At 41.5% G+C, this 18646-nt stretch overlaps 1 protein-coding gene across 1 annotated transcript; it reads left to right on the plus strand.

Annotated features, from left to right (window-relative positions):
• The first annotated feature begins 699 nt into the window (after window positions 1-699).
• cpsf1 (cleavage and polyadenylation specific factor 1) lies at window positions 700-18641 on the plus strand. The gene is made up of 38 exons (XM_031734397.2): window positions 700-859; window positions 1306-1471; window positions 1570-1597; window positions 1694-1827; window positions 1926-2006; window positions 2092-2243; window positions 4395-4541; window positions 4742-4881; window positions 4966-5076; window positions 5168-5261; window positions 5347-5434; window positions 6370-6513; window positions 6677-6728; window positions 6817-6890; window positions 6971-7045; window positions 7129-7209; window positions 7508-7603; window positions 7696-7878; window positions 8702-8843; window positions 9076-9254; window positions 9461-9597; window positions 9676-9856; window positions 11799-12005; window positions 12166-12255; window positions 12336-12482; window positions 12577-12729; window positions 13084-13200; window positions 13472-13562; window positions 14440-14524; window positions 15899-16040; window positions 16157-16309; window positions 16655-16831; window positions 17173-17239; window positions 17347-17394; window positions 17484-17639; window positions 18035-18164; window positions 18255-18393; window positions 18469-18641. The coding sequence occupies exons 2-38, from the start codon at window positions 1328-1330 to the stop codon at window positions 18514-18516; spliced, it is 4413 nt and encodes a 1470-aa protein (XP_031590257.1). The 5' UTR covers window positions 700-859; window positions 1306-1327; the 3' UTR covers window positions 18517-18641.
• Window positions 18642-18646: the final 5 nt, after the last annotated feature.

Genomic DNA, 18646 nt, shown 5'->3' on the forward strand with positions numbered 1-18646 from the left:
TGTGGGCAGACCGATCATATTAAACTCTATGGATTAAGGGATACCACTCAAGTTCATGTGTTTGTAAAGGTAGACAAGCGAATACTTTTGGTAATATTTATTTTTATTTATTTATATATTTTCCTATGTTTCCTTATATATTTTCTCATTAAGGTTTCAGCACACAATATCAACGAATCCTCATTATGTGATGTACCTCTAACACATGTGGGATCTACACATTCATCCACAAAACCTATTTTAACAAATGACTCACTTGGCGCACTCTGCTGGGATAAACCTGGCTTAATAAGTAAGAAATGTTTTCGAAGCTGTCTTTCACTGACAAGTGTGCACAAATGCTGTACACAAAATTGAGTAAGATAAATATGGAAAATTAAATGCCATTAAAATCTCATTTAAAAAAAATCAAATACAGAACACATTACAATCAGTAAAAGAATCAACAAAAAGCCTGATTAAACAAAAAAGATTTTAGCTATTTTTAAAGAGTCCACAGAGTCAGCTAAATAAATGTAATTGTAGTGGGACATTGTTACAAAGCCTTGGCGCCACAGACTGATAAGCTCTGCCCCCCTTTCACTTCATTTTTTTTTAAATATCTGTACACACACAAAATAACTCTGAGACAGCAGCTGCTATCAAAATGCTAAATATAGGTGGCGCTAATGTGCCTTGGAGTGGTTGGCTAAAAAAAAAAAAAAACACGAAGAAGAAGACCAACGCAGCCACAACAACGACAGCTAACCTTGCTATCGGTTAGCTAGCTTAAGTTAGTATCACACAAAATATGTCACGCTCACTGTGAACAAGGGAGGAAACAATAAAGCTGCAAACTCAGATAACGTGACGGACATAGGTACGTCCACGCGTTACATTCACTGCTTGTGAAAACATTTGAAAAATTGTAGCCTGTTACTATGCCATGCCAGCTACAAATGGGAACGTTAGCGTGCTGCTAAGGCAGCTAACTTAACCGGCTTTTCCCATACATTTGCTGTTCGAAGCTAACTAAAATGAAGCTGAGACTAACAACACGAGTGGATATCGCTGGTTAAGTTAAACCAGTTATCAGAATAAATGCTAATAATTGATACACACAGCCAAAATGTAGCGCTGGCATAAGCTAGCTAGCATTTGATCGTTTTGAAGCCTATTTAAGTGTACACTGACGTAATTTATAAAACGGCGCTCGGATTGTCTGTGCAGTTTTTGTTTAACGCAGATACACACATACCTGTGTACCGATTGTTTTAGTGGTGAGGTGATGTCAGAGGTCTTGACGTGAGTGTTTTCACCTGTTAGATGCTGAGGGCAGCCTGCCACCATGTATGCCGTGTACAGACAAGCCCACACACCGACCTCAGTGGAGTTTTCTGTCTACTGCAACTTTATATCCAGTAAGGAGAAGAACCTGGTCGTAGCTGGAACATCTCAACTGTTTGTTTACAGGATCATTCATGATGTGGAGGTAACTTTAAATCTAAGGTTCACCTGTTTTTTGTGCCTTTTTTTAAAACACAAGCATAAAAGGGCTTTTTGATATATGCCACATTTGTCCTATTTCAGAGTACTTCAAAGGCTGACAAGTCATCTGGTATGTCAAAGAAAGCATCTCATTCAAATACACATTCTACTGTTGGTAAAAAATGTTTGGTTTTTTTTTTGCTGAGTCTCGACTTTTCTTGCGCAGATTCCAAATCTCGTAAAGAGAAGCTGGAGCAGGTGGCTTCCTTTTCTCTCTTTGGGAACATCATGTCTATGGCTAGTGTACAACTTGTTGGAGCCAGCAGAGATGCACTCCTTTTGAGTTTCAAAGATGCTAAGGTATTATAGAGCAAGCAGTGTGCTGCTTAAATAAACCATGCTTTTAACCCCTAGAATTGTTTCTCAGTGACCCTTGCCTGTGTTTTGTCTCTCACCAGCTGTCTGTGGTAGAGTATGATCCTGGGACACATGACCTCAAGACACTGTCTCTTCATTACTTTGAGGAGCCAGAGCTCAGAGTATGTAGCAACAAAAATAAACCTGAGTTTTTGTTCATGTGTAAAAGTGACTCAACTGTGAATATAACTGTTCTTGTATTTTCAGGATGGCTTTGTACAGAATGTACATATTCCCATTGTGCGTGTAGATCCAGAGAATCGCTGTGCTGTAATGCTCGTTTATGGCACCAAACTCGTGGTGCTGCCATTCCGAAAGGACACGCTAACGGATGAACAAGAGAGCGGCGTTGGAGAAGGGTAAGTTATACATCTAATTATTAAAGTTGATTTATTACGCTCAGTTCCAGCTCAGTTGTTTTGATTTTTTTTACTCTACTAGAGTAGCTTTGCATGATTCAGTTAAAAAAAGGGCACCTTCCTTTTAAGCTAACTTTCCTTATCAGCCTTTTAACTTTTCATTCACAGGTATAGCTTGTACTTAAGTTCATTATTCTAGACTGACTGTTAAATACAATGCATCTAGTACTATAACAGTATTCTTGTGCCTCTCAAAAAGCTTTTTTTCATAATAATATTTAAATAAAAAAGTCACCATTTATGTATTCTATGTTCATTACAGTGAAGTGAATTATTTAAAGCCTTTTTTGTTTTATGGCGTATAACTCCAATAAATTGAGTATCTGAAATCATTAGATTATTTGCTAAGATCAATCAAAAGACAGAAATGAAACTTCTGAGAAGCATGTCCATTTGTACACTCAGTGCATGGCCTTTAACACAAATTCCTGCATAAGTGCAGGGCAGCATAGAGGTGATCAAAGCCCAGGCTGCTTTCACAGTGACCTTCAGCTTGCCTCCATTTTTAGTATCTCTCAACTGATAAAATCCATAAATTCTCCCATGAAATTCAGTTTGGCTGAGCTTGCCAATTAAGGGCAGTAACTTTGTCTGCAAACTACTCAGCCAAAGGTTTGGCACTGTGGGTGGGTCCTACTGGAAAAGGATCAGCATCTCCATAAAGCTTGTCAGCAGGTGGAAAGTTGAAGTGCATTAAAATCTGCGGGTAGACAGTTACGTTGACACTGGACTTGATAAAACACAGCGGACCAACAGCCAAGAACACTGGCAGGTCACATGGCACCCCAAATTGTCACAGACTGTGGAAATGTCACACTGGGCTTGACACACCTTGGATTCTGTGCCTCTGCACTCTTCCTCCTGACTCTAGAAGTTTGATTTCCAAATGAAAGGGAAATTTTACTTTCACCTGAGAAGAGGACAGTTGGACCAATGAGCAACAGTGCAGTTACTTACAACGTAACATGACTACAACTAACCACACATCAGGTGGACACAGCCCACAGTTACTGTGATTAGCTGTTCACGGCTGTCCATCCCTTCTTCGCAGTTTCAGCTACTTTCTCACAACTGTTAGCAAACATTGTACAAGAGTCAATAATCATAAATGAGTAAGATAAAACAAACTGTTAAAAATAACCATAAAAATCACAACATCAATATAAGGAGTCACAATCAGCAGATTCCTGGAGAGAAATTGTACAAAGAAGTGGAAAAACTTTAGGGACAAATATTTTTGCCTCTGGAAAAAAACTAAACTAACCACAACAGAGAGCGAAGACTTTGTATTTATTTCTATCATGACTGCACTGTAAATAAAACACCTGGACACGACCACATGATAATTAACAGTTAATGCACCAGCACGCAACCAGAAATAAGGGCAGAGACATCAGCCTCTTATGTTACGTAGTCAGCTCCTCAAACAGTGCAGAAGTCTAGACCAGGTTAGCTGTTTCTAACGTCTTGGGTTCAGGAAGGCACTTGTGGCCCATTTCCTGAAGATGTCTGTGCGCAGCAGCTCTTGATGCTCTGACGCCAGCCTCAGGCCACTCCTCTCCCAAGTTCCTGAATCAGCTCATGACAGTCCTCTTGAGGCTCCGCTCATTCCTGATTCCCCCTCCCAGCCGACTTTTAGGGAATAGGCTTTGATACAGCGCTCTGAGAACAGCCAGCCTTTTCAGCAATGACACTCCTTCTCTGGAGGGTTTGTGGTTTTGTGTGAACTAGTATGGGATGCACTGTATTCATAGTATTTGAGTAGTAATTTAAATGAAATGGTTTGAATAATTTGAGATGATGTATTTCAGATTTTGATGAACTACAAGTCGTGATCATGAAACTTATAACAGAAATGCTTGACTTTACATGAGAATAGAATATATGAAACTTGTTTTTGAATTCAATTACAAAACAAAATGAACTTGTTTTACATCATGAATTTGATGAATGAGTATATAAAACAGAATAATAGAGAAAAGGATGTTAGATCCTCATAAACGTCTCTGTACTTGATGTTACCTAAACACGCTTTTTCTTTTAATGTTACTGCAGTTTCCAACGAACGCTGTCTGTTTATCTCTTCTCCAGACCTAAATCCAGCTTCTTGCCCAGCTACATCATTGACGTCCGTGAACTAGATGAGAAGCTCCTAAACATCATTGACATGAAGTTCCTCCATGGCTACTACGAGCCCACGTTGCTCATTCTTTTTGAGCCCAACCAGACATGGCCTGGGTTAGTGTGAACAGAATTCAGTTCTGTCAGGATAAAGGAAAAAAAATACGAAAATGAGTCACCTAATATATGCTTGGTGTTCTGCCCAAGTAAAGTCTGCATCTAGAAACACTGTATTGGCAACTTGCTGTTAATTTGAGTTTCGAAGCAGCCACTTTTATCAGAGTTGTCACTTCTCCTATATGCTTTTTTTTCCCCAGGCGTGTGGCTGTCCGTCAGGACACTTGCAGCATTGTTGCAATCTCCCTCAACATCATGCAGAAGGTTCATCCTGTCATCTGGTCTCTCAGTAATCTGCCCTTTGATTGTACACAGGTCATGGCTGTCCCCAAACCCATCGGTGAGTTCTGAGGAAGCGTGTCAGTGCTCTGTTGGATATGAATTTGCATTAAGCGAGTGCTGATCACACTTGAAATGTTTGCAGGTGGTGTGGTGGTGTTTGCTGTGAATTCGCTGCTCTATCTGAACCAGAGCGTTCCTCCGTACGGAGTCTCGCTTAATTCTCAGACAAATGGGACCACAGCCTTCCCTCTGCGTAAGATTAATCATTTCAAACCCACGCCTGTACGTGTATCTCTGGATATGCTGTGATGCTCACCACTCTATACCATGTCTCGGTTGTGCAGGTGTACAAGATGAAGTGAAGCTCACGCTGGACTGTTGTCAGTCTGACTTTATTGCTTACGACAAGATGGTGATCTCGCTGAAAGGAGGGGAGATGTGAGTTATTGTAACACTACCAGCAGCATGCATGTAAATGCTGATGACATTAAATTATTTCTTACTGGCTGCTGCTGTTTTGCAGTTACGTGTTGACACTGATAACTGACGGCATGAGGAGCGTGCGCGCTTTCCACTTTGACAAAGCTGCTGCCAGCGTCCTGACGACCTGCGTAAGTCCTGCCTGTGACTGTGAGCAGTGATGGTCTGATGATACAGGAGCTCTTGTTTCTTAAACAAATACTCGTTCTGTCATGTTTCTGTGGACAGACACAGAGGACATGAGGGAGCAGGATTTGAGCAGGCAAAAATTGCTTTTTGCATCCCTCTGCTCTAATTCAGAGGCTTATACCAACAGGAGAGAATCAAACCACTGTTAACCTTTTAACATACATCAGTGAAAAAGGTTTAGGCTATAATAATTACTGAACTTGGGTCAATGGATACCAGATGAACGTTGACATTTGCTGTCATCCTGTTTACATTCAATGCTTGCTTTTTCCACAGACTCTTTCAGGTTGTTAACATCTTTAAAAATACAAAATGTAGGTCTTGCAGTGGGTTGGGGTTCTGCCCGGGTACTCCGGCTTCCTCCCACAGTCCAAAGACATGCAGTTAGTGGGGATAGGTTAATTGGAAACACTAAATTGCCCATAGGTGTGAACGTGGGAGTCATTGTGAGTGCGAATGGTTGTCTCCTGTCTATGTGTTAGCCCTGCGACAGACTGGCGACCTGTCCAGGGTGTACCCTGCCTCTCGCCCTAAGACAGCTGGGATAGTCTCCATCGCCCCCCGCGACCCTAAAAAGGATAAGCGAAAGTGCATGGATGGATGGATGTCTTGCAATACAACAGTGAAAACCCACATTAATAATAATAAGAAATGATTAGGTGTCATCCTGGCCATCCTACTTGTTAGCTTATGGAAATGGAAATATGATAATTTCTTGACCAAAGGCTTAGGAGTAATTACTTTTCCATCCATGTCAGGTCTTAAATTTGCTTTAATATGACACTTAAATTAATCTTAAATAGCTTCGCTTGTAGCCATGGACCCCCGAATGATGCAGCCAGTTACACTGTCGCCTTACATTACTCTTCTTCCTTAGATGGTGACCATGGAGCCCGGATACCTTTTCCTGGGTTCCCGCCTCGGAAACTCGCTGCTCCTGAAGTACACAGAGAAACTGCAGGAGACGCCAGCAGAGGAAGGCAAAGAAAGGCAGGACAAAGAAAAAGACAAAGACAAACAAGTGAGCCGGTGCAAATTTAAATACAGCAATTCTTAGATTCGGTGCTAGTTTGAGCGTTGAACTTAGATATAGTATTTTCTAGTTTTTCTCACTGCGCTTGAAAGGTGATGTGTTTTATTTGACGTGTTGTTATGAAAGTGGTCTCTTTTTTTCTTTCTTTTAGGAGGAACCACCAAGCAAAAAGAAGCGAGTTGAATCCTCCACCAATTGGACCGGTACGTTTCCTGTTTGACATGTGCACAATAACAGTGTGCGTGTGAGAACTGCCAGTCTGTGTTATACTCGACTTCTTTGTCTTGTCAGATGAGGTGGATGAGATAGAAGTGTATGGAAGTGAGGCCCAGTCAGGCACTCAGCTGGCCACCTACTCCTTTGAGGTAAAAAGCTTAACTGCTAAGCTTAACTGTGGTGTAGATGTGCATAGAAGATGAGGAAGAGTCTTTTCTGTCTTTTACAGGTGTGTGATAGCATACTGAACATTGGGCCTTGTGCAAATGCCTCCATGGGTGAACCTGCTTTCCTGTCTGAGGAGGTACAGACAGTTGAAACAGTCTTCTATTAATGCTACAGTTAGCTGTTATGAATTGTCAGCTCAATGTTTTATTCCACTCACAGTTTCAGAGCAACCCTGAGCCTGACCTGGAAGTTGTAGTTTGCTCTGGCTACGGGAAGAATGGTGCCCTGTCTGTGCTTCAGGTAAAGCCTCTCTACTATATCAGTCTCTCAGTCATGATTTCTGGTACCGCACCGTCCTAAAACCTGTGGTCGCGAGGCCCGTCTGCCACAGGTCCAGTCACGGTGCTAAAGTCAAGTCTGGGTCTACCAGGGCTGCCTCAGAGATCGACGGAGTAGCCTGTAAACACCCCAGAAACAACAATCCTCAGTGCATAATTAAAACGCACACAGGGAAGTGTGTGTGAGTCACAACAGTAGAATCGTGTGTCTGCTTTTTTCCCCTTCTTTCATTTGTTAATTTGTTAAATTCTATTCTCAGAGAAGCATCCGACCCCAAGTAGTCACTACGTTTGAGTTGCCAGGTTGTCACGACATGTGGACTGTGATCTCGAGTGACGTCAAAGAAGACAAAACAGTAAAGTGTTGTTTGGTTATTTCTCTAATAAACATTTGAAATAAGTGCTGGCGACACCTTTTAAACTCACATGCTTCTTACGCCTCTCACAGGCTGCAAAAAGCGATGAGTCAGAGGATGGGGCTGAGGCTGAGACGGGTGATGATGGTGAAGAGGGAGAAAAGGACAAAGAAGAGGTGGAAAAAGAGGAAGAGGAGAAGAAGACGGAACCTCCCCTGGAGGATGACGCGAAGAAGCACGGCTTCCTCATTCTGAGCAGAGAAGATTCAACAATGGTAAAAACATGTTAATCCACTTTGTTGTGATTGGAGTCGTGGTAAAAGACGGTAACAGATACTCTGCTGCTTTTCTTTCATAAGAAAGATGATCTAAAACATGGAACAGAGACTGTATATAAAAGGTGGAAGTAGCTACAGTGATGCCTCTCATGAGTTTTGAACTCCTTTTGAAGCCTTATTGTTAGCATTAGAAGCGGAAATCTATCAAGCCCTTCAAATGAAATGATCATATAACTTGTATGGGTGAATCACACAAACACAGATACCTGGTAACTTTTTATTAGTAACAAACTAATAAAAAACTAGAGCTTCACTCACTAAAACTGGAGCACAAACTTACTGGACAGATCGTTCTGGACAACAAGGCAAATTATACGTCAGACAAATCTGTTCAAATGCTCCAAAAGGCACCACAAGCACACACACAGTGAAGAGGTCCAGTTCACTGACTCCAATGAAAGGATCTTAGCATTAAGTAGACATGTATATCTGTGTGTTCATGCACAGTTCATGGATGCAGCTTGCTAACCAACTTTGGTAGTGTTAGTTGATAGCTTAGCACTTACCCCTCTAAGCCAAATAAACTGGCTTTTGGCTCTAAAATAACAACAGCAGTAAACCAGAGCTTTCCAAAATATGGAATTCAAAACCAACGTGTTTATCCTCATATACAGTCTGTGGTAGCGACTATTAGAGGGAATTCAAAGTTTGGCTTTATTTTTCAGCGCCTGAAGGTGCTGCTTGATCTTGTAGAGAGTTTATTATATTCACCTCTGCTTTTGAAGTATGAAGATGTAAGCATCTTTGCATTTTCCTGAAGATCCTTCAAACAGGTCAGGAGATCATGGAGCTGGATACCAGTGGTTTTGCAACTCAGGGACCCACTGTGTATGCTGGGAACATTGGGGACAACAAGTACATCATTCAGGTCTCCCCCATGGGCCTTCGTCTGCTGGAAGGAGGTACAATTAGTTGGTTTATTTTTTAATTTTTTTTCAACTTTTGTCCTTAGCTTTGAATAATTGCAGTAGCAACTGGAAGCTGTTAAACAAAAACCTCATTAAATAAAGTAAAACAAGTTGTGTTTTAAAAGCATTATTTTCGTGTGCGTGTGTGTTTGTTTGTTTGTTTGTTTTGGTTCATCATTTAAGTCATACCTTTTAACAATTTTTTTTTTTTAACTTTTTCTGTCAGTGAGACAGCTCCACTTCATCCCCGTGGACCTGGGTTCTCCCATAGTGCATTGCTCTGTGGCTGACCCATTTGTGGTTATCATGACTGCTGAGGGAGTGGTCACCATGTTTGTGCTGAAGTCTGACTCGTACATGGGGAAAACGCACCGACTGGCTCTGCAGAAACCACAGATTCCCAGTGTGAGTGACCGGTGTTCACAAAAACAAACACCCCCCCTGCTGGCCACAGTGAAGCTCACCAAGCAGAGTTGGCCGACTCAGTTTCACTTCTTTAATATTGGCAGCATTCATGGCGGTCTTTCTCTTATGGAAACTAGATTTGCAAAACGCTCTTAAGTAGTTCTCAGCAGTATTAACCTTGGTTAAACTGGTTTCTGATTTAACAGCAATCTCGTGTCATCACACTGTGCGCCTACCGAGACGTGAGCGGAATGTTTACAACAGAAAACAAAGTGAGCTGCTCCATCAAAGAGGACACCATCAGGAGTCAGTCTGAAGCAGAGACCATCATCCATGACATGAGGTAAGAGTTCAGTTCGCCTCCTCACTGACGCTTTCAGCCAGTTTCCACACTGCTGACTGTCGTTAAATGCGTGTGCAGCAACACGGTGGATGACGAGGAGGAAATGCTGTACGGAGACTCGAATGCGAGTGCAACGCCTGCCAAGGAAGATATCAACCGCAGCTTTGTGGCACCGACAACGTCTGGGAGCGAGGCGACCTCGAGCAAAGCAGAGCCCACCCATTGGTGCATGATCATCAGGGAGAATGGAGTGATGGAGGTATGGTGATAGTTGTTTACTGGAATCTACTGAATGATGATTCACCATTTATTCTATTTACAATGAAAGAAACACGTGAGATGGTTTTAGAACTTTCATAACACTGATCGATGCAAAATGCAGAGAGATGTCATTTAAAGGTCACATTTAAAAGCGTGTATTTCTTTTTATGTCTTTTTTTTTTTTATGTAATGGTCAGTGCACTGGGTAAAATGTCTGCACTCAGCTGAGGAGGGTTCATTTTCTGTGAAGTGGGATTGTGTCAAGTCCTTATGGACAGTCAGTGTGTTCCCTCCAGTACTGACCTGCACACAAACTAAAGCCATTTTCTGCTGTGGACACAATCAGCAGCACACTGATTGTAAACACCTAAAAGAATCAATAAGGTTTCAAGTGTTTGCTATCTTAGAACATTTTCACCACTTCTGCTGGCATCAGAAAACTCTTTCAGACAATGAAGTGAAGCCATTACACTCCACTCGAAACTTCATCTACTGCTACCTCTGTCAGTTTGTGTTATTTTGTGACTGCAGTTGTGTAGTGCACATTCAGACTGCACAGACACACAGACTAGACTGAATATTCTTACTTTTTTTTTTTTCAAAGACGTCTGGACGCTTTGAAGAATATAATTTCTTATTTACGGTGTTTCCTCATATTATAAACAGAGGGAGAGTGGGAGAGCTTCAAACACTGGCAAGACTTTTCTGTGGGAACTCTTAACAGTATGAACACTTTTGAAAAAGGTGGAAAACTCCATGTCACTAAGCTCTAATTGGTGCTAAAGGAGAATATCAAACCACCTCAGGTTTTAGCTTCTTTCATTACTTTAACCACAATCTCATCACATTCTGTCACATGGATCAAGAAATGTTTGATTGAGAAATCTGAGTTCAGTCTTCATCTAATGCACTGAATAATCAGCCTTAAAGCCCCTGTTGTATAAAAGCTTTCCTGATTGTTTACATAACTTGCTTTTTCTTTTGGTTTTCTTGAGGTGAGAGGTAATTGGACTAATGACTGCATCTTCCTTTGTCAGTGATTTTTATGCAGTTAAAAGACTCTAGCCTTCAGCTAAGATGTTGTTTGATCTTTCAGTATGTTTCAGTATCTTGAAATTGTGTGCTGCATACTGTTAAGACGGACATAATTAGCAATTTCCAAATCAGTTTGGTTAAAGTGATCAGTGTTATTCTGCTCCCAAGCAAACACTGTGTTCCTGGGAAAAAGGATTTATCAGGTGCTGTTGGAGGGTAGAAATAAGCTAGCAAGCTACTTAAAAAAATCAAAAGCTAAAAAGCAGGGAGGTTTTAGAGGGTTTGTGAAGTTGACATGATGTCCTGCAGCTTCTAGGTATTGCTGGCTACTTTATAAACTATAGCAACAGTAATGTATTTCATATGTTTTAGCACGAGTGTATTAATTGTTTTCAGTGAAAGTACATTTCACTTTAGTTTACTAGTTGTGACACTTGATGGACAAAAAGCAGCCAACAATGTGTCTGAGATGCTACATTCACAACAAAGTAAATAATGTTTTTGGAAAGTTTCAGTTGTTTCCAAAGAGCTGTGAATCTGAGCTGATGGAGACTAATTTCATAATATAATTCTGAGGTGTTGTAGTGCACAGCGTGATTTTATTTTAAATTAGCTTAAAGGTGTGCTACACTTTATAATCTTAACACAGTTGTACAACTCTAGCATGACTTTGAAGAAACACACAAGAGACTTACTATGTCATCACTTAACAGACTGATCTGTGGTTCACGGCCAGTTACAGTTTTTTCTTGGATTTTGACTTGCAGTTTGTTAGAGTTTGTGTGAACATTACAATAAAACTGAACTTGAAAATAACATGTCATCAGTATATAGAGTAAAGAATCAGAAGAACATTAGGCCTCTTTTTCAAATTCACTCATTTTGACTGTTGGTTATTTGAACAGATTTATCAGCTGCCAGACTGGCGCTTGGTGTTCCTGGTGAAAAACTTCCCAGTGGGTCAAAGGGTGCTGGTGGACAGTTCCTCTGGCCAATCGGCAACACAGGGGGAGGGTAAAAAAGAAGAAGTCACCCGTCAAGGAGAGATTCCATTAGTCAAAGAAGTGGCTTTGGTTTCACTTGGCAACAATCACAGTAAACCATATTTGCTGGTGAGTTTTTACAGTTTTCAGTGCTAAGGTCAGATGTTGTGTTGGAAAACTCTTCTTCACCTCCCAACACTCTACAGTCAATTCTGCTGTGTCATATTAATCATTCACCAGATGGAACAAACCATAGTAAATAAAAATCTACATTTTTATTGTTTTCTAGGTCCACGTTGAACAAGAGCTTCTGATCTATGAAGCGTTCCAGTATGATCAACAACAGCCACAAAACAACCTGAAAGTCCGCTTCAAAAAAGTAAGAGTGTGCACTGATAAAACTACAGCAAGTCAGCTTCAGGTGACGCCTCATTAACCGTGTCACCGGACCCTCCACAGGTACCCCACAACATTAACTTCAGGGAAAAGAAATCCAAGCTCAAGAAAGATAAGAAAGCAGAGAGCAGTGCCACCGAGGAAAGTTCCGGCGTGAAAGGTCGGATTGCCAGATTCAGATTCTTTGAGGACATCTCTGGATACTCAGGAGTAAGAATGCCTTTGTTAAGAACTAATTGTAGACCTTTGTTATTCAAGAAACAGCACTGCAACCAGGAGTCTTTTTGTGTCTTTGCTATCCCAGGTATTTATCTGCGGCCCGTCTCCTCACTGGATGTTGGTCACGTCTCGTGGAGCGTTGAGGCTTCACCCTATGACCATTGATGGCTCCATTGAGTCTTTCTCTCCCTTCCATAATATCAACTGTCCCAAAGGTTTCCTGTACTTTAACAAACAGGTACAAGAACTGTTTCTTTGTTTTATTTTATTGTTGTACTTTACTAGACTGCACTGAGCTGATTTTTATTATTAAATTGGTAGACAAATTACGATGTGCAGACATTTTTGTCCTGAGAGCTTTATGAATATAAACGTGGAGGTCCTGAAGAGTTTGGAAATTCTGGGGTTTTTTGCACACGTTAAGAAAAGAGACCACAGAGGAAGGAGCGTAATCATTCTGGAACAGCATCAGGTTTAATTGTCTCAGCGTTTGAAAATCACTAAAGCAAGCCAGAAGTGACATTACAGGAAGTAAACAAACAAAAACAAAATCAGATCCTTGAGGCTTTTCTGTGTGTGTGCTCTCCCACAGGGCGAGCTAAGGATCAGCGTTTTGCCCACGTATCTGTCCTACGACGCCCCGTGGCCAGTCAGAAAAATCCCTCTGAGGTGCACCGTCCACTATGTCTCCTACCACGTGGAATCCAAGGCAAGGCTCTTCCCGCTAAGCCCTCACAGCACCAAAGGCGCCGAAACCTCAACACACATTCGAGGCGAAACACATTCCCTGGACTCAAACACATCCACTCGCATAACACGATGCAAAATAAAAGCATATTGATCGAGGAGATGAAAGGCTTCTGGCCTTGAAGTTTTTCTTACTGGAAAAGAAAAAAAAATCAATGCAGGGTGACTTTGAAGGGATTAAGTCTTTGATGTGAACCTTTTTTTTAGTGGGATTTTGTATTTTTTCCTTTCAGGTGTATGCTGTGTGCACCAGTGTGAAAGAACCATGTACACGCATCCCGAGGATGACGGGAGAGGAAAAGGAATACGAAGTCATAGAACGAGGTCAGTGTTTCGGAGACCGTCTCTAAAGCACCTTCTGTTGTTTAAATGTGCTGTATAAATAAAACAGACTTGACAGTCAACACAAAAAGATTATTATATAGAGATATAATAAATAATATTATTAATATTAATAATCGTTTATTTAGCACAGTTCAACTCAGAGAATAGAAACAAAGTATCGATGCTATTGGGCTGGTAGCTATCCAGTACCAGCACCTGCATTGGTATCGCTATTATCGATGTAGTGATCAGCCTTTCCAGCAAAAATGTTATTCACTGATGACTGACAGCCTTTATTCAAAGAATATAGATGCAATACATAAAGAATATTTGACCTTAGATTAAATTAATTGCTGTTTAAATACAAATTAAGGAGGTTATTTTTATCGGTTACTTCAGGGGATCATTTAGAAGTATTTGACAAACTGCTTTGATGTATTTTTTATTAAATAATTTTTTTAACTACGTATTTCTGTTTATACTACTTTTAGCAGTTTTTTTTTAAGTTGGCTATTTGAGCTTTTTAAAAAATGAATTTAATCAGTCATGTTAAACTCAACTATTTGCAGATACTTTTAGCTGTTTTTGCTTTTTAACTTGGAAACTACATTAAGCTGGAATTGCTCTGTTATTCACAGCTGTGCCTTTCAGTTATTTATAAATTACTTTTTGTTATTCAGTCATGTTATTCAGTCAGCCATTTACAGTATATTTTTGTGGTGAATGCATGACATTGAGCTCTCCTCCGTAGCTGCTAGCGTAATTGTTTTTGTGTCACTGCTTTTACTGAAGATCAGTGTAAATCTGAAATTGTCTTTGGCTGATTCGTTTCCATGTGAATGGAGAGCATTGACGTTTCTCCTCTTGCCCCCTGCAGATGAACGCTACATTCATCCGCAGCAGGAGAAGTTCTCAATCCAGCTCATCTCTCCAGTGAGCTGGGAGGCCATTCCCAACACACGGTAAAAGCTTTTTATTGCACTGCTTTGAAGAGCCAAAGTGCAGTTTGTGAAATCAATAGAAATGCTTTGTTTTAATAGATACTGGGCAGCCGTGGAGAAAGTGGTCCAGCCCAGATTGTGCCAGTTTTATTTTCTCATTTTCCTGCCCTGAGCTGTTCCACTGGAGACTGTGGGAGAAGTGTGGGCTTTAATTGAAAGTCGTGGGCCATTTATCCAAGTTGTTGTAGACTATAAATTTAGTCTCACATGGCTGCTTACCTTCATCAGTTAAAAATATTGAGTGGTTTATCCAAGTCCCTGGTCATTAACTACTCTGTATTATCATTAGCGCTCCTCTGAGTGCTTCGCTGTGAGCAGCTGAACGATGCATTATGTAAGCCGGGCCCAGTCTTCTTAAGCAGCAAATTTTGGGACACTGAGCTTTTGTATTCCTGTGTTTGATGTTGAAATGCATTTCCATTCAGGATCATTTGATCTGTTATTGTGAAGCAGGGACAGCTGAGGCTTTCTGCCAGTTTAAAGTCTCCAGATTATGAAACATTTTTAGTTGAACAAACTGTTTTAGATGCACTCAGAAGGTATCCTCAAATGCTGTGTCTAAAGAGCAGCTGCTTTACTGCAAGTTACTGTAATGTAACTTTTTTGAGCGCTTTGATCACACTTCACTTGGATAAGAGTGTGACCTCTTCAAAGGACGATGGAGAACTTAGTTACAGGCGGATAACTCAGACTAGTGAGCTAGTGTTTCCCTGGTTTAAGCCCGGGAGAACAGTTTTAGTATTTTAGATTCATGCAGCTGCTTTGGGTCTGCTTTTTTTCGCTTTGCTCAAATCGCCCACTTTAAAAAGTTCACCTTCCTTTTCCCCAAGTCATTATCAAAAAAAAAAGTTCTGGTTTGACTTTTAGTGAACTAAAGGTCAGCTTGATGGCACAATATAGTGTGTTTATTTTCTCTTCAGAATTTATATTGATTCAACTTTCCGCTCATGCTTTTCCCCTGGGCCTCCATGCCCCACCAATGTGGCCCACCTCACAGTTTGAGATCCCCTGCTCTTTGTATCCCTCTCTGTATATGATTTATATTATATAAATCAATCACCTGTAGTGCACACTTAGGTCTTTTTCCCACTCAAAGCCCCCCCAGCGTTGCTTTGATCGTCACAAAATCACCCAGCGCCTCACACTGGCTGCTCGACCGTATGGGCGTGATTGATGATTTCCTGCTGAGCTGGCAGTCTTTCTAGCACCTTCTCCATATTGACATATAATCTATACTGCCATATAAATCTCAGTAATCTATGACCGGACGATGCTGTCTCATAGATAGATGGATGCTAACAGGAGTGAATGATTGTGACGTCTGTCTCCATAAAGGATTGACCTGGAGGAGTGGGAACACGTCACGTGCATGAAGACGGTGGCACTGAGGAGTCAGGAGACTGTGTCTGGACTGAAGGGCTACATCGCAGCAGGAACCTGTCTGATGCAGGGGGAGGAGGTCACCTGCAGGGGCCGGGTGAGCTGGAAATAAAACATAAAGAGTCTCTTCCTCTCACATCACCTCGTAACAAAACTGCTTTGTTAACTTCCATTAAATTCATTTTTTGTTTTACAATTTTGTCTCACCTTCAGATTCTGATCCTGGATGTAATTGAAGTGGTGCCGGAGCCCGGGCAGCCCCTCACCAAGAACAAGTTTAAAGTGCTCTATGAGAAGGAGCAGAAGGGACCGGTGACTGCTCTGTGTCACTGTAACGGATACCTGGTGTCAGCCATCGGCCAGAAGGTCTGAAAAACACTCATGACATGGCTGCATATAGCGACACCAGTGCTCCGTCACACTGGGTCTGGTTATTGAACAGTACTCATTTAGTACTTGTAAAAGTTTGTTATTGCTTTATTTTTATTTTTTTAGAAAGTGTTGCATAAGCAGTCAGATTTCACTATTTGACTGATTGTGCCCAGTTGCTTCTCACCTGAACTCGTTTATTATTAAGCCACTGAATCTTTTGTCAGGATGCTCACTGGAGTTCAAATGACATTTAATGTTTCATTTTTGAAATTCTGCTCTTCAGGTGATTATCTGTAAGATGGATTGTGCAAAAACAAATGGTGTAATTTCCTCTTTCAGATCTTCCTGTGGGTCCTGAAGGACAATGACCTGACGGGTATGGCCTTCATCGACACGCAGCTCTACATCCACCAGATGTTCAGCATCAAGAATTTCATCCTGGCTGCTGACTTGATGAAGAGCATCTCGCTGCTGCGCTACCAGGAGGAGAGCAAGACGCTGTCTCTTGTCAGCAGGGTGAGGGGGAAACGCCACAACACGACTCAGTTCATCCATGCTTTTCTCTATTTCGGGGGTGGAGCCTGTCCCAGACTCAAACGTCTGTCATTTCAAGTATTCCCAAATGAAGTCAGGATTGTAAACAGTCAGGAAAGATGTGCTGTATGAGTGTAAATCAGGATTAAGTAACCGTGGTTGCAGCACACAGTGGAGGGTGTACTGATGAAGGTTTGTGAGTGATTACTGATGTCTTTCAGCCAAGTTCATCTTGACGAGAGCAGCTCTGGCAGCAGGGGATGATTCAGGGGCCTGTAGCCTTCTGTTGGGTTTTAACCCTTTTCTTATTGTTTTGGCAACAGGATGCAAAGCCTTTAGAAGTCTACAGCATCGAATTCATGGTGGATAACAACCAGCTTGGATTCTTGGGTAACGTCTCGAATAATCGTGGTTTAAAAAAAACAATAAACAACAACAAAGAAACTTTAATGATCAAATCGTTTTCTCACGAAGCTTTTCTGTTCTCTTGCTTTCAGTGTCGGATCGAGACAAGAACCTCTATGTTTACATGTATTTGCCTGAAGGTATGTGCTGTAGCTGGAACTGCAGATGTTTTGTAACTTAATTTAAAATTACACAGTCATGTTAAGTGCTCTGTGTTTGTGTGTTGCAGCTAAAGAGAGCTTTGGAGGAATGCGCCTGCTGAGGCGAGCGGACTTCAACGCCGGAGCTAACATCAACACTTTCTGGCGGATGCCGTGTAGAGGGGCGCTGGACGCTAGCAGCAAAAAGGCTCTAACCTGGGACAACAAGCACATCACGTGGTTCGGTGGGTAGCAGCACAAGGCTTTACCGGGATAATCAAAACTCATACCAACAAATATTCCTTTTACTAACTGAAACTAAGCTGATGTTACTGAATCATATTCAGTCACAACACTGCAAATGTGCTGTGAGCCAAAGATATGACGGTAAATTAAAACACGAAATTTGGCGTAACTGAAAACAAACTGTAATCGTTAAAAAGGAGTTTTTCCCTCCCACTGTCAATGAAGCACTTGCTCAGTCTTTACGTTACAATATAAAGTGAGGCGAGTGTTGTTACTGATTTATGCTGATTTTATTTTGTGAACTTATTTATACAATTGCCAAATCACAACAAGTATGAATCACATGGTAATGAGAAGCTTCCGTTCCCTATATGAACTAATCATATTCCCACAGCAACCCTGGATGGAGGCATCGGCCTGCTCCTCCCCATGCAGGAGAAGACTTACCGCCGTCTGCTGATGTTGCAAAATGCACTCACCACCATGCTGCCTCATCACGCCGGTCTGAACCCAAAAGCCTTCAGGTTAGCAGCACTGCAGCTCTCTGACATGAATTATAAAACGTTGCAGTTCAGGATGCTGATGTGACTGACGTGTTTGTCTGTGGTATCCAGAATGCTGCACAGCGACAGGCGGAGCCTTCAGAATCCTGTGAAGAACATCCTGGATGGAGAGCTCCTCAACAAGTACCTGTACCTCAGCATGATGGAGCGCAGCGAGCTGGCCAAGAAGATCGGGACGACTCAGGACATCGTGAGTGCACAGAACAGCAGACCGGAGCTTCCGTTAGCTCAGCTCTTCCCTCATTTAATTTCCTTCTCCCTGCAGATCCTGGATGACCTTCTGGAGATCGACAGAGTAACGGCTCATTTCTGAACGCCACATTCCTGCTTCTTCTTCACTGAGCTGTTTTATAGTGAACAGAAGAGTTTTTGTTATGGAAACCTTGATTTGTTTTCTTAGAATATTTTGTATAAAAGAGGGGAAAAAACAAACCAAAACTGGT

Source organism: Oreochromis aureus, linkage group 22 (assembly GCF_013358895.1).
Source record: "Oreochromis aureus strain Israel breed Guangdong linkage group 22, ZZ_aureus, whole genome shotgun sequence".
NCBI lineage: Eukaryota > Metazoa > Chordata > Actinopteri > Cichliformes > Cichlidae > Oreochromis > Oreochromis aureus.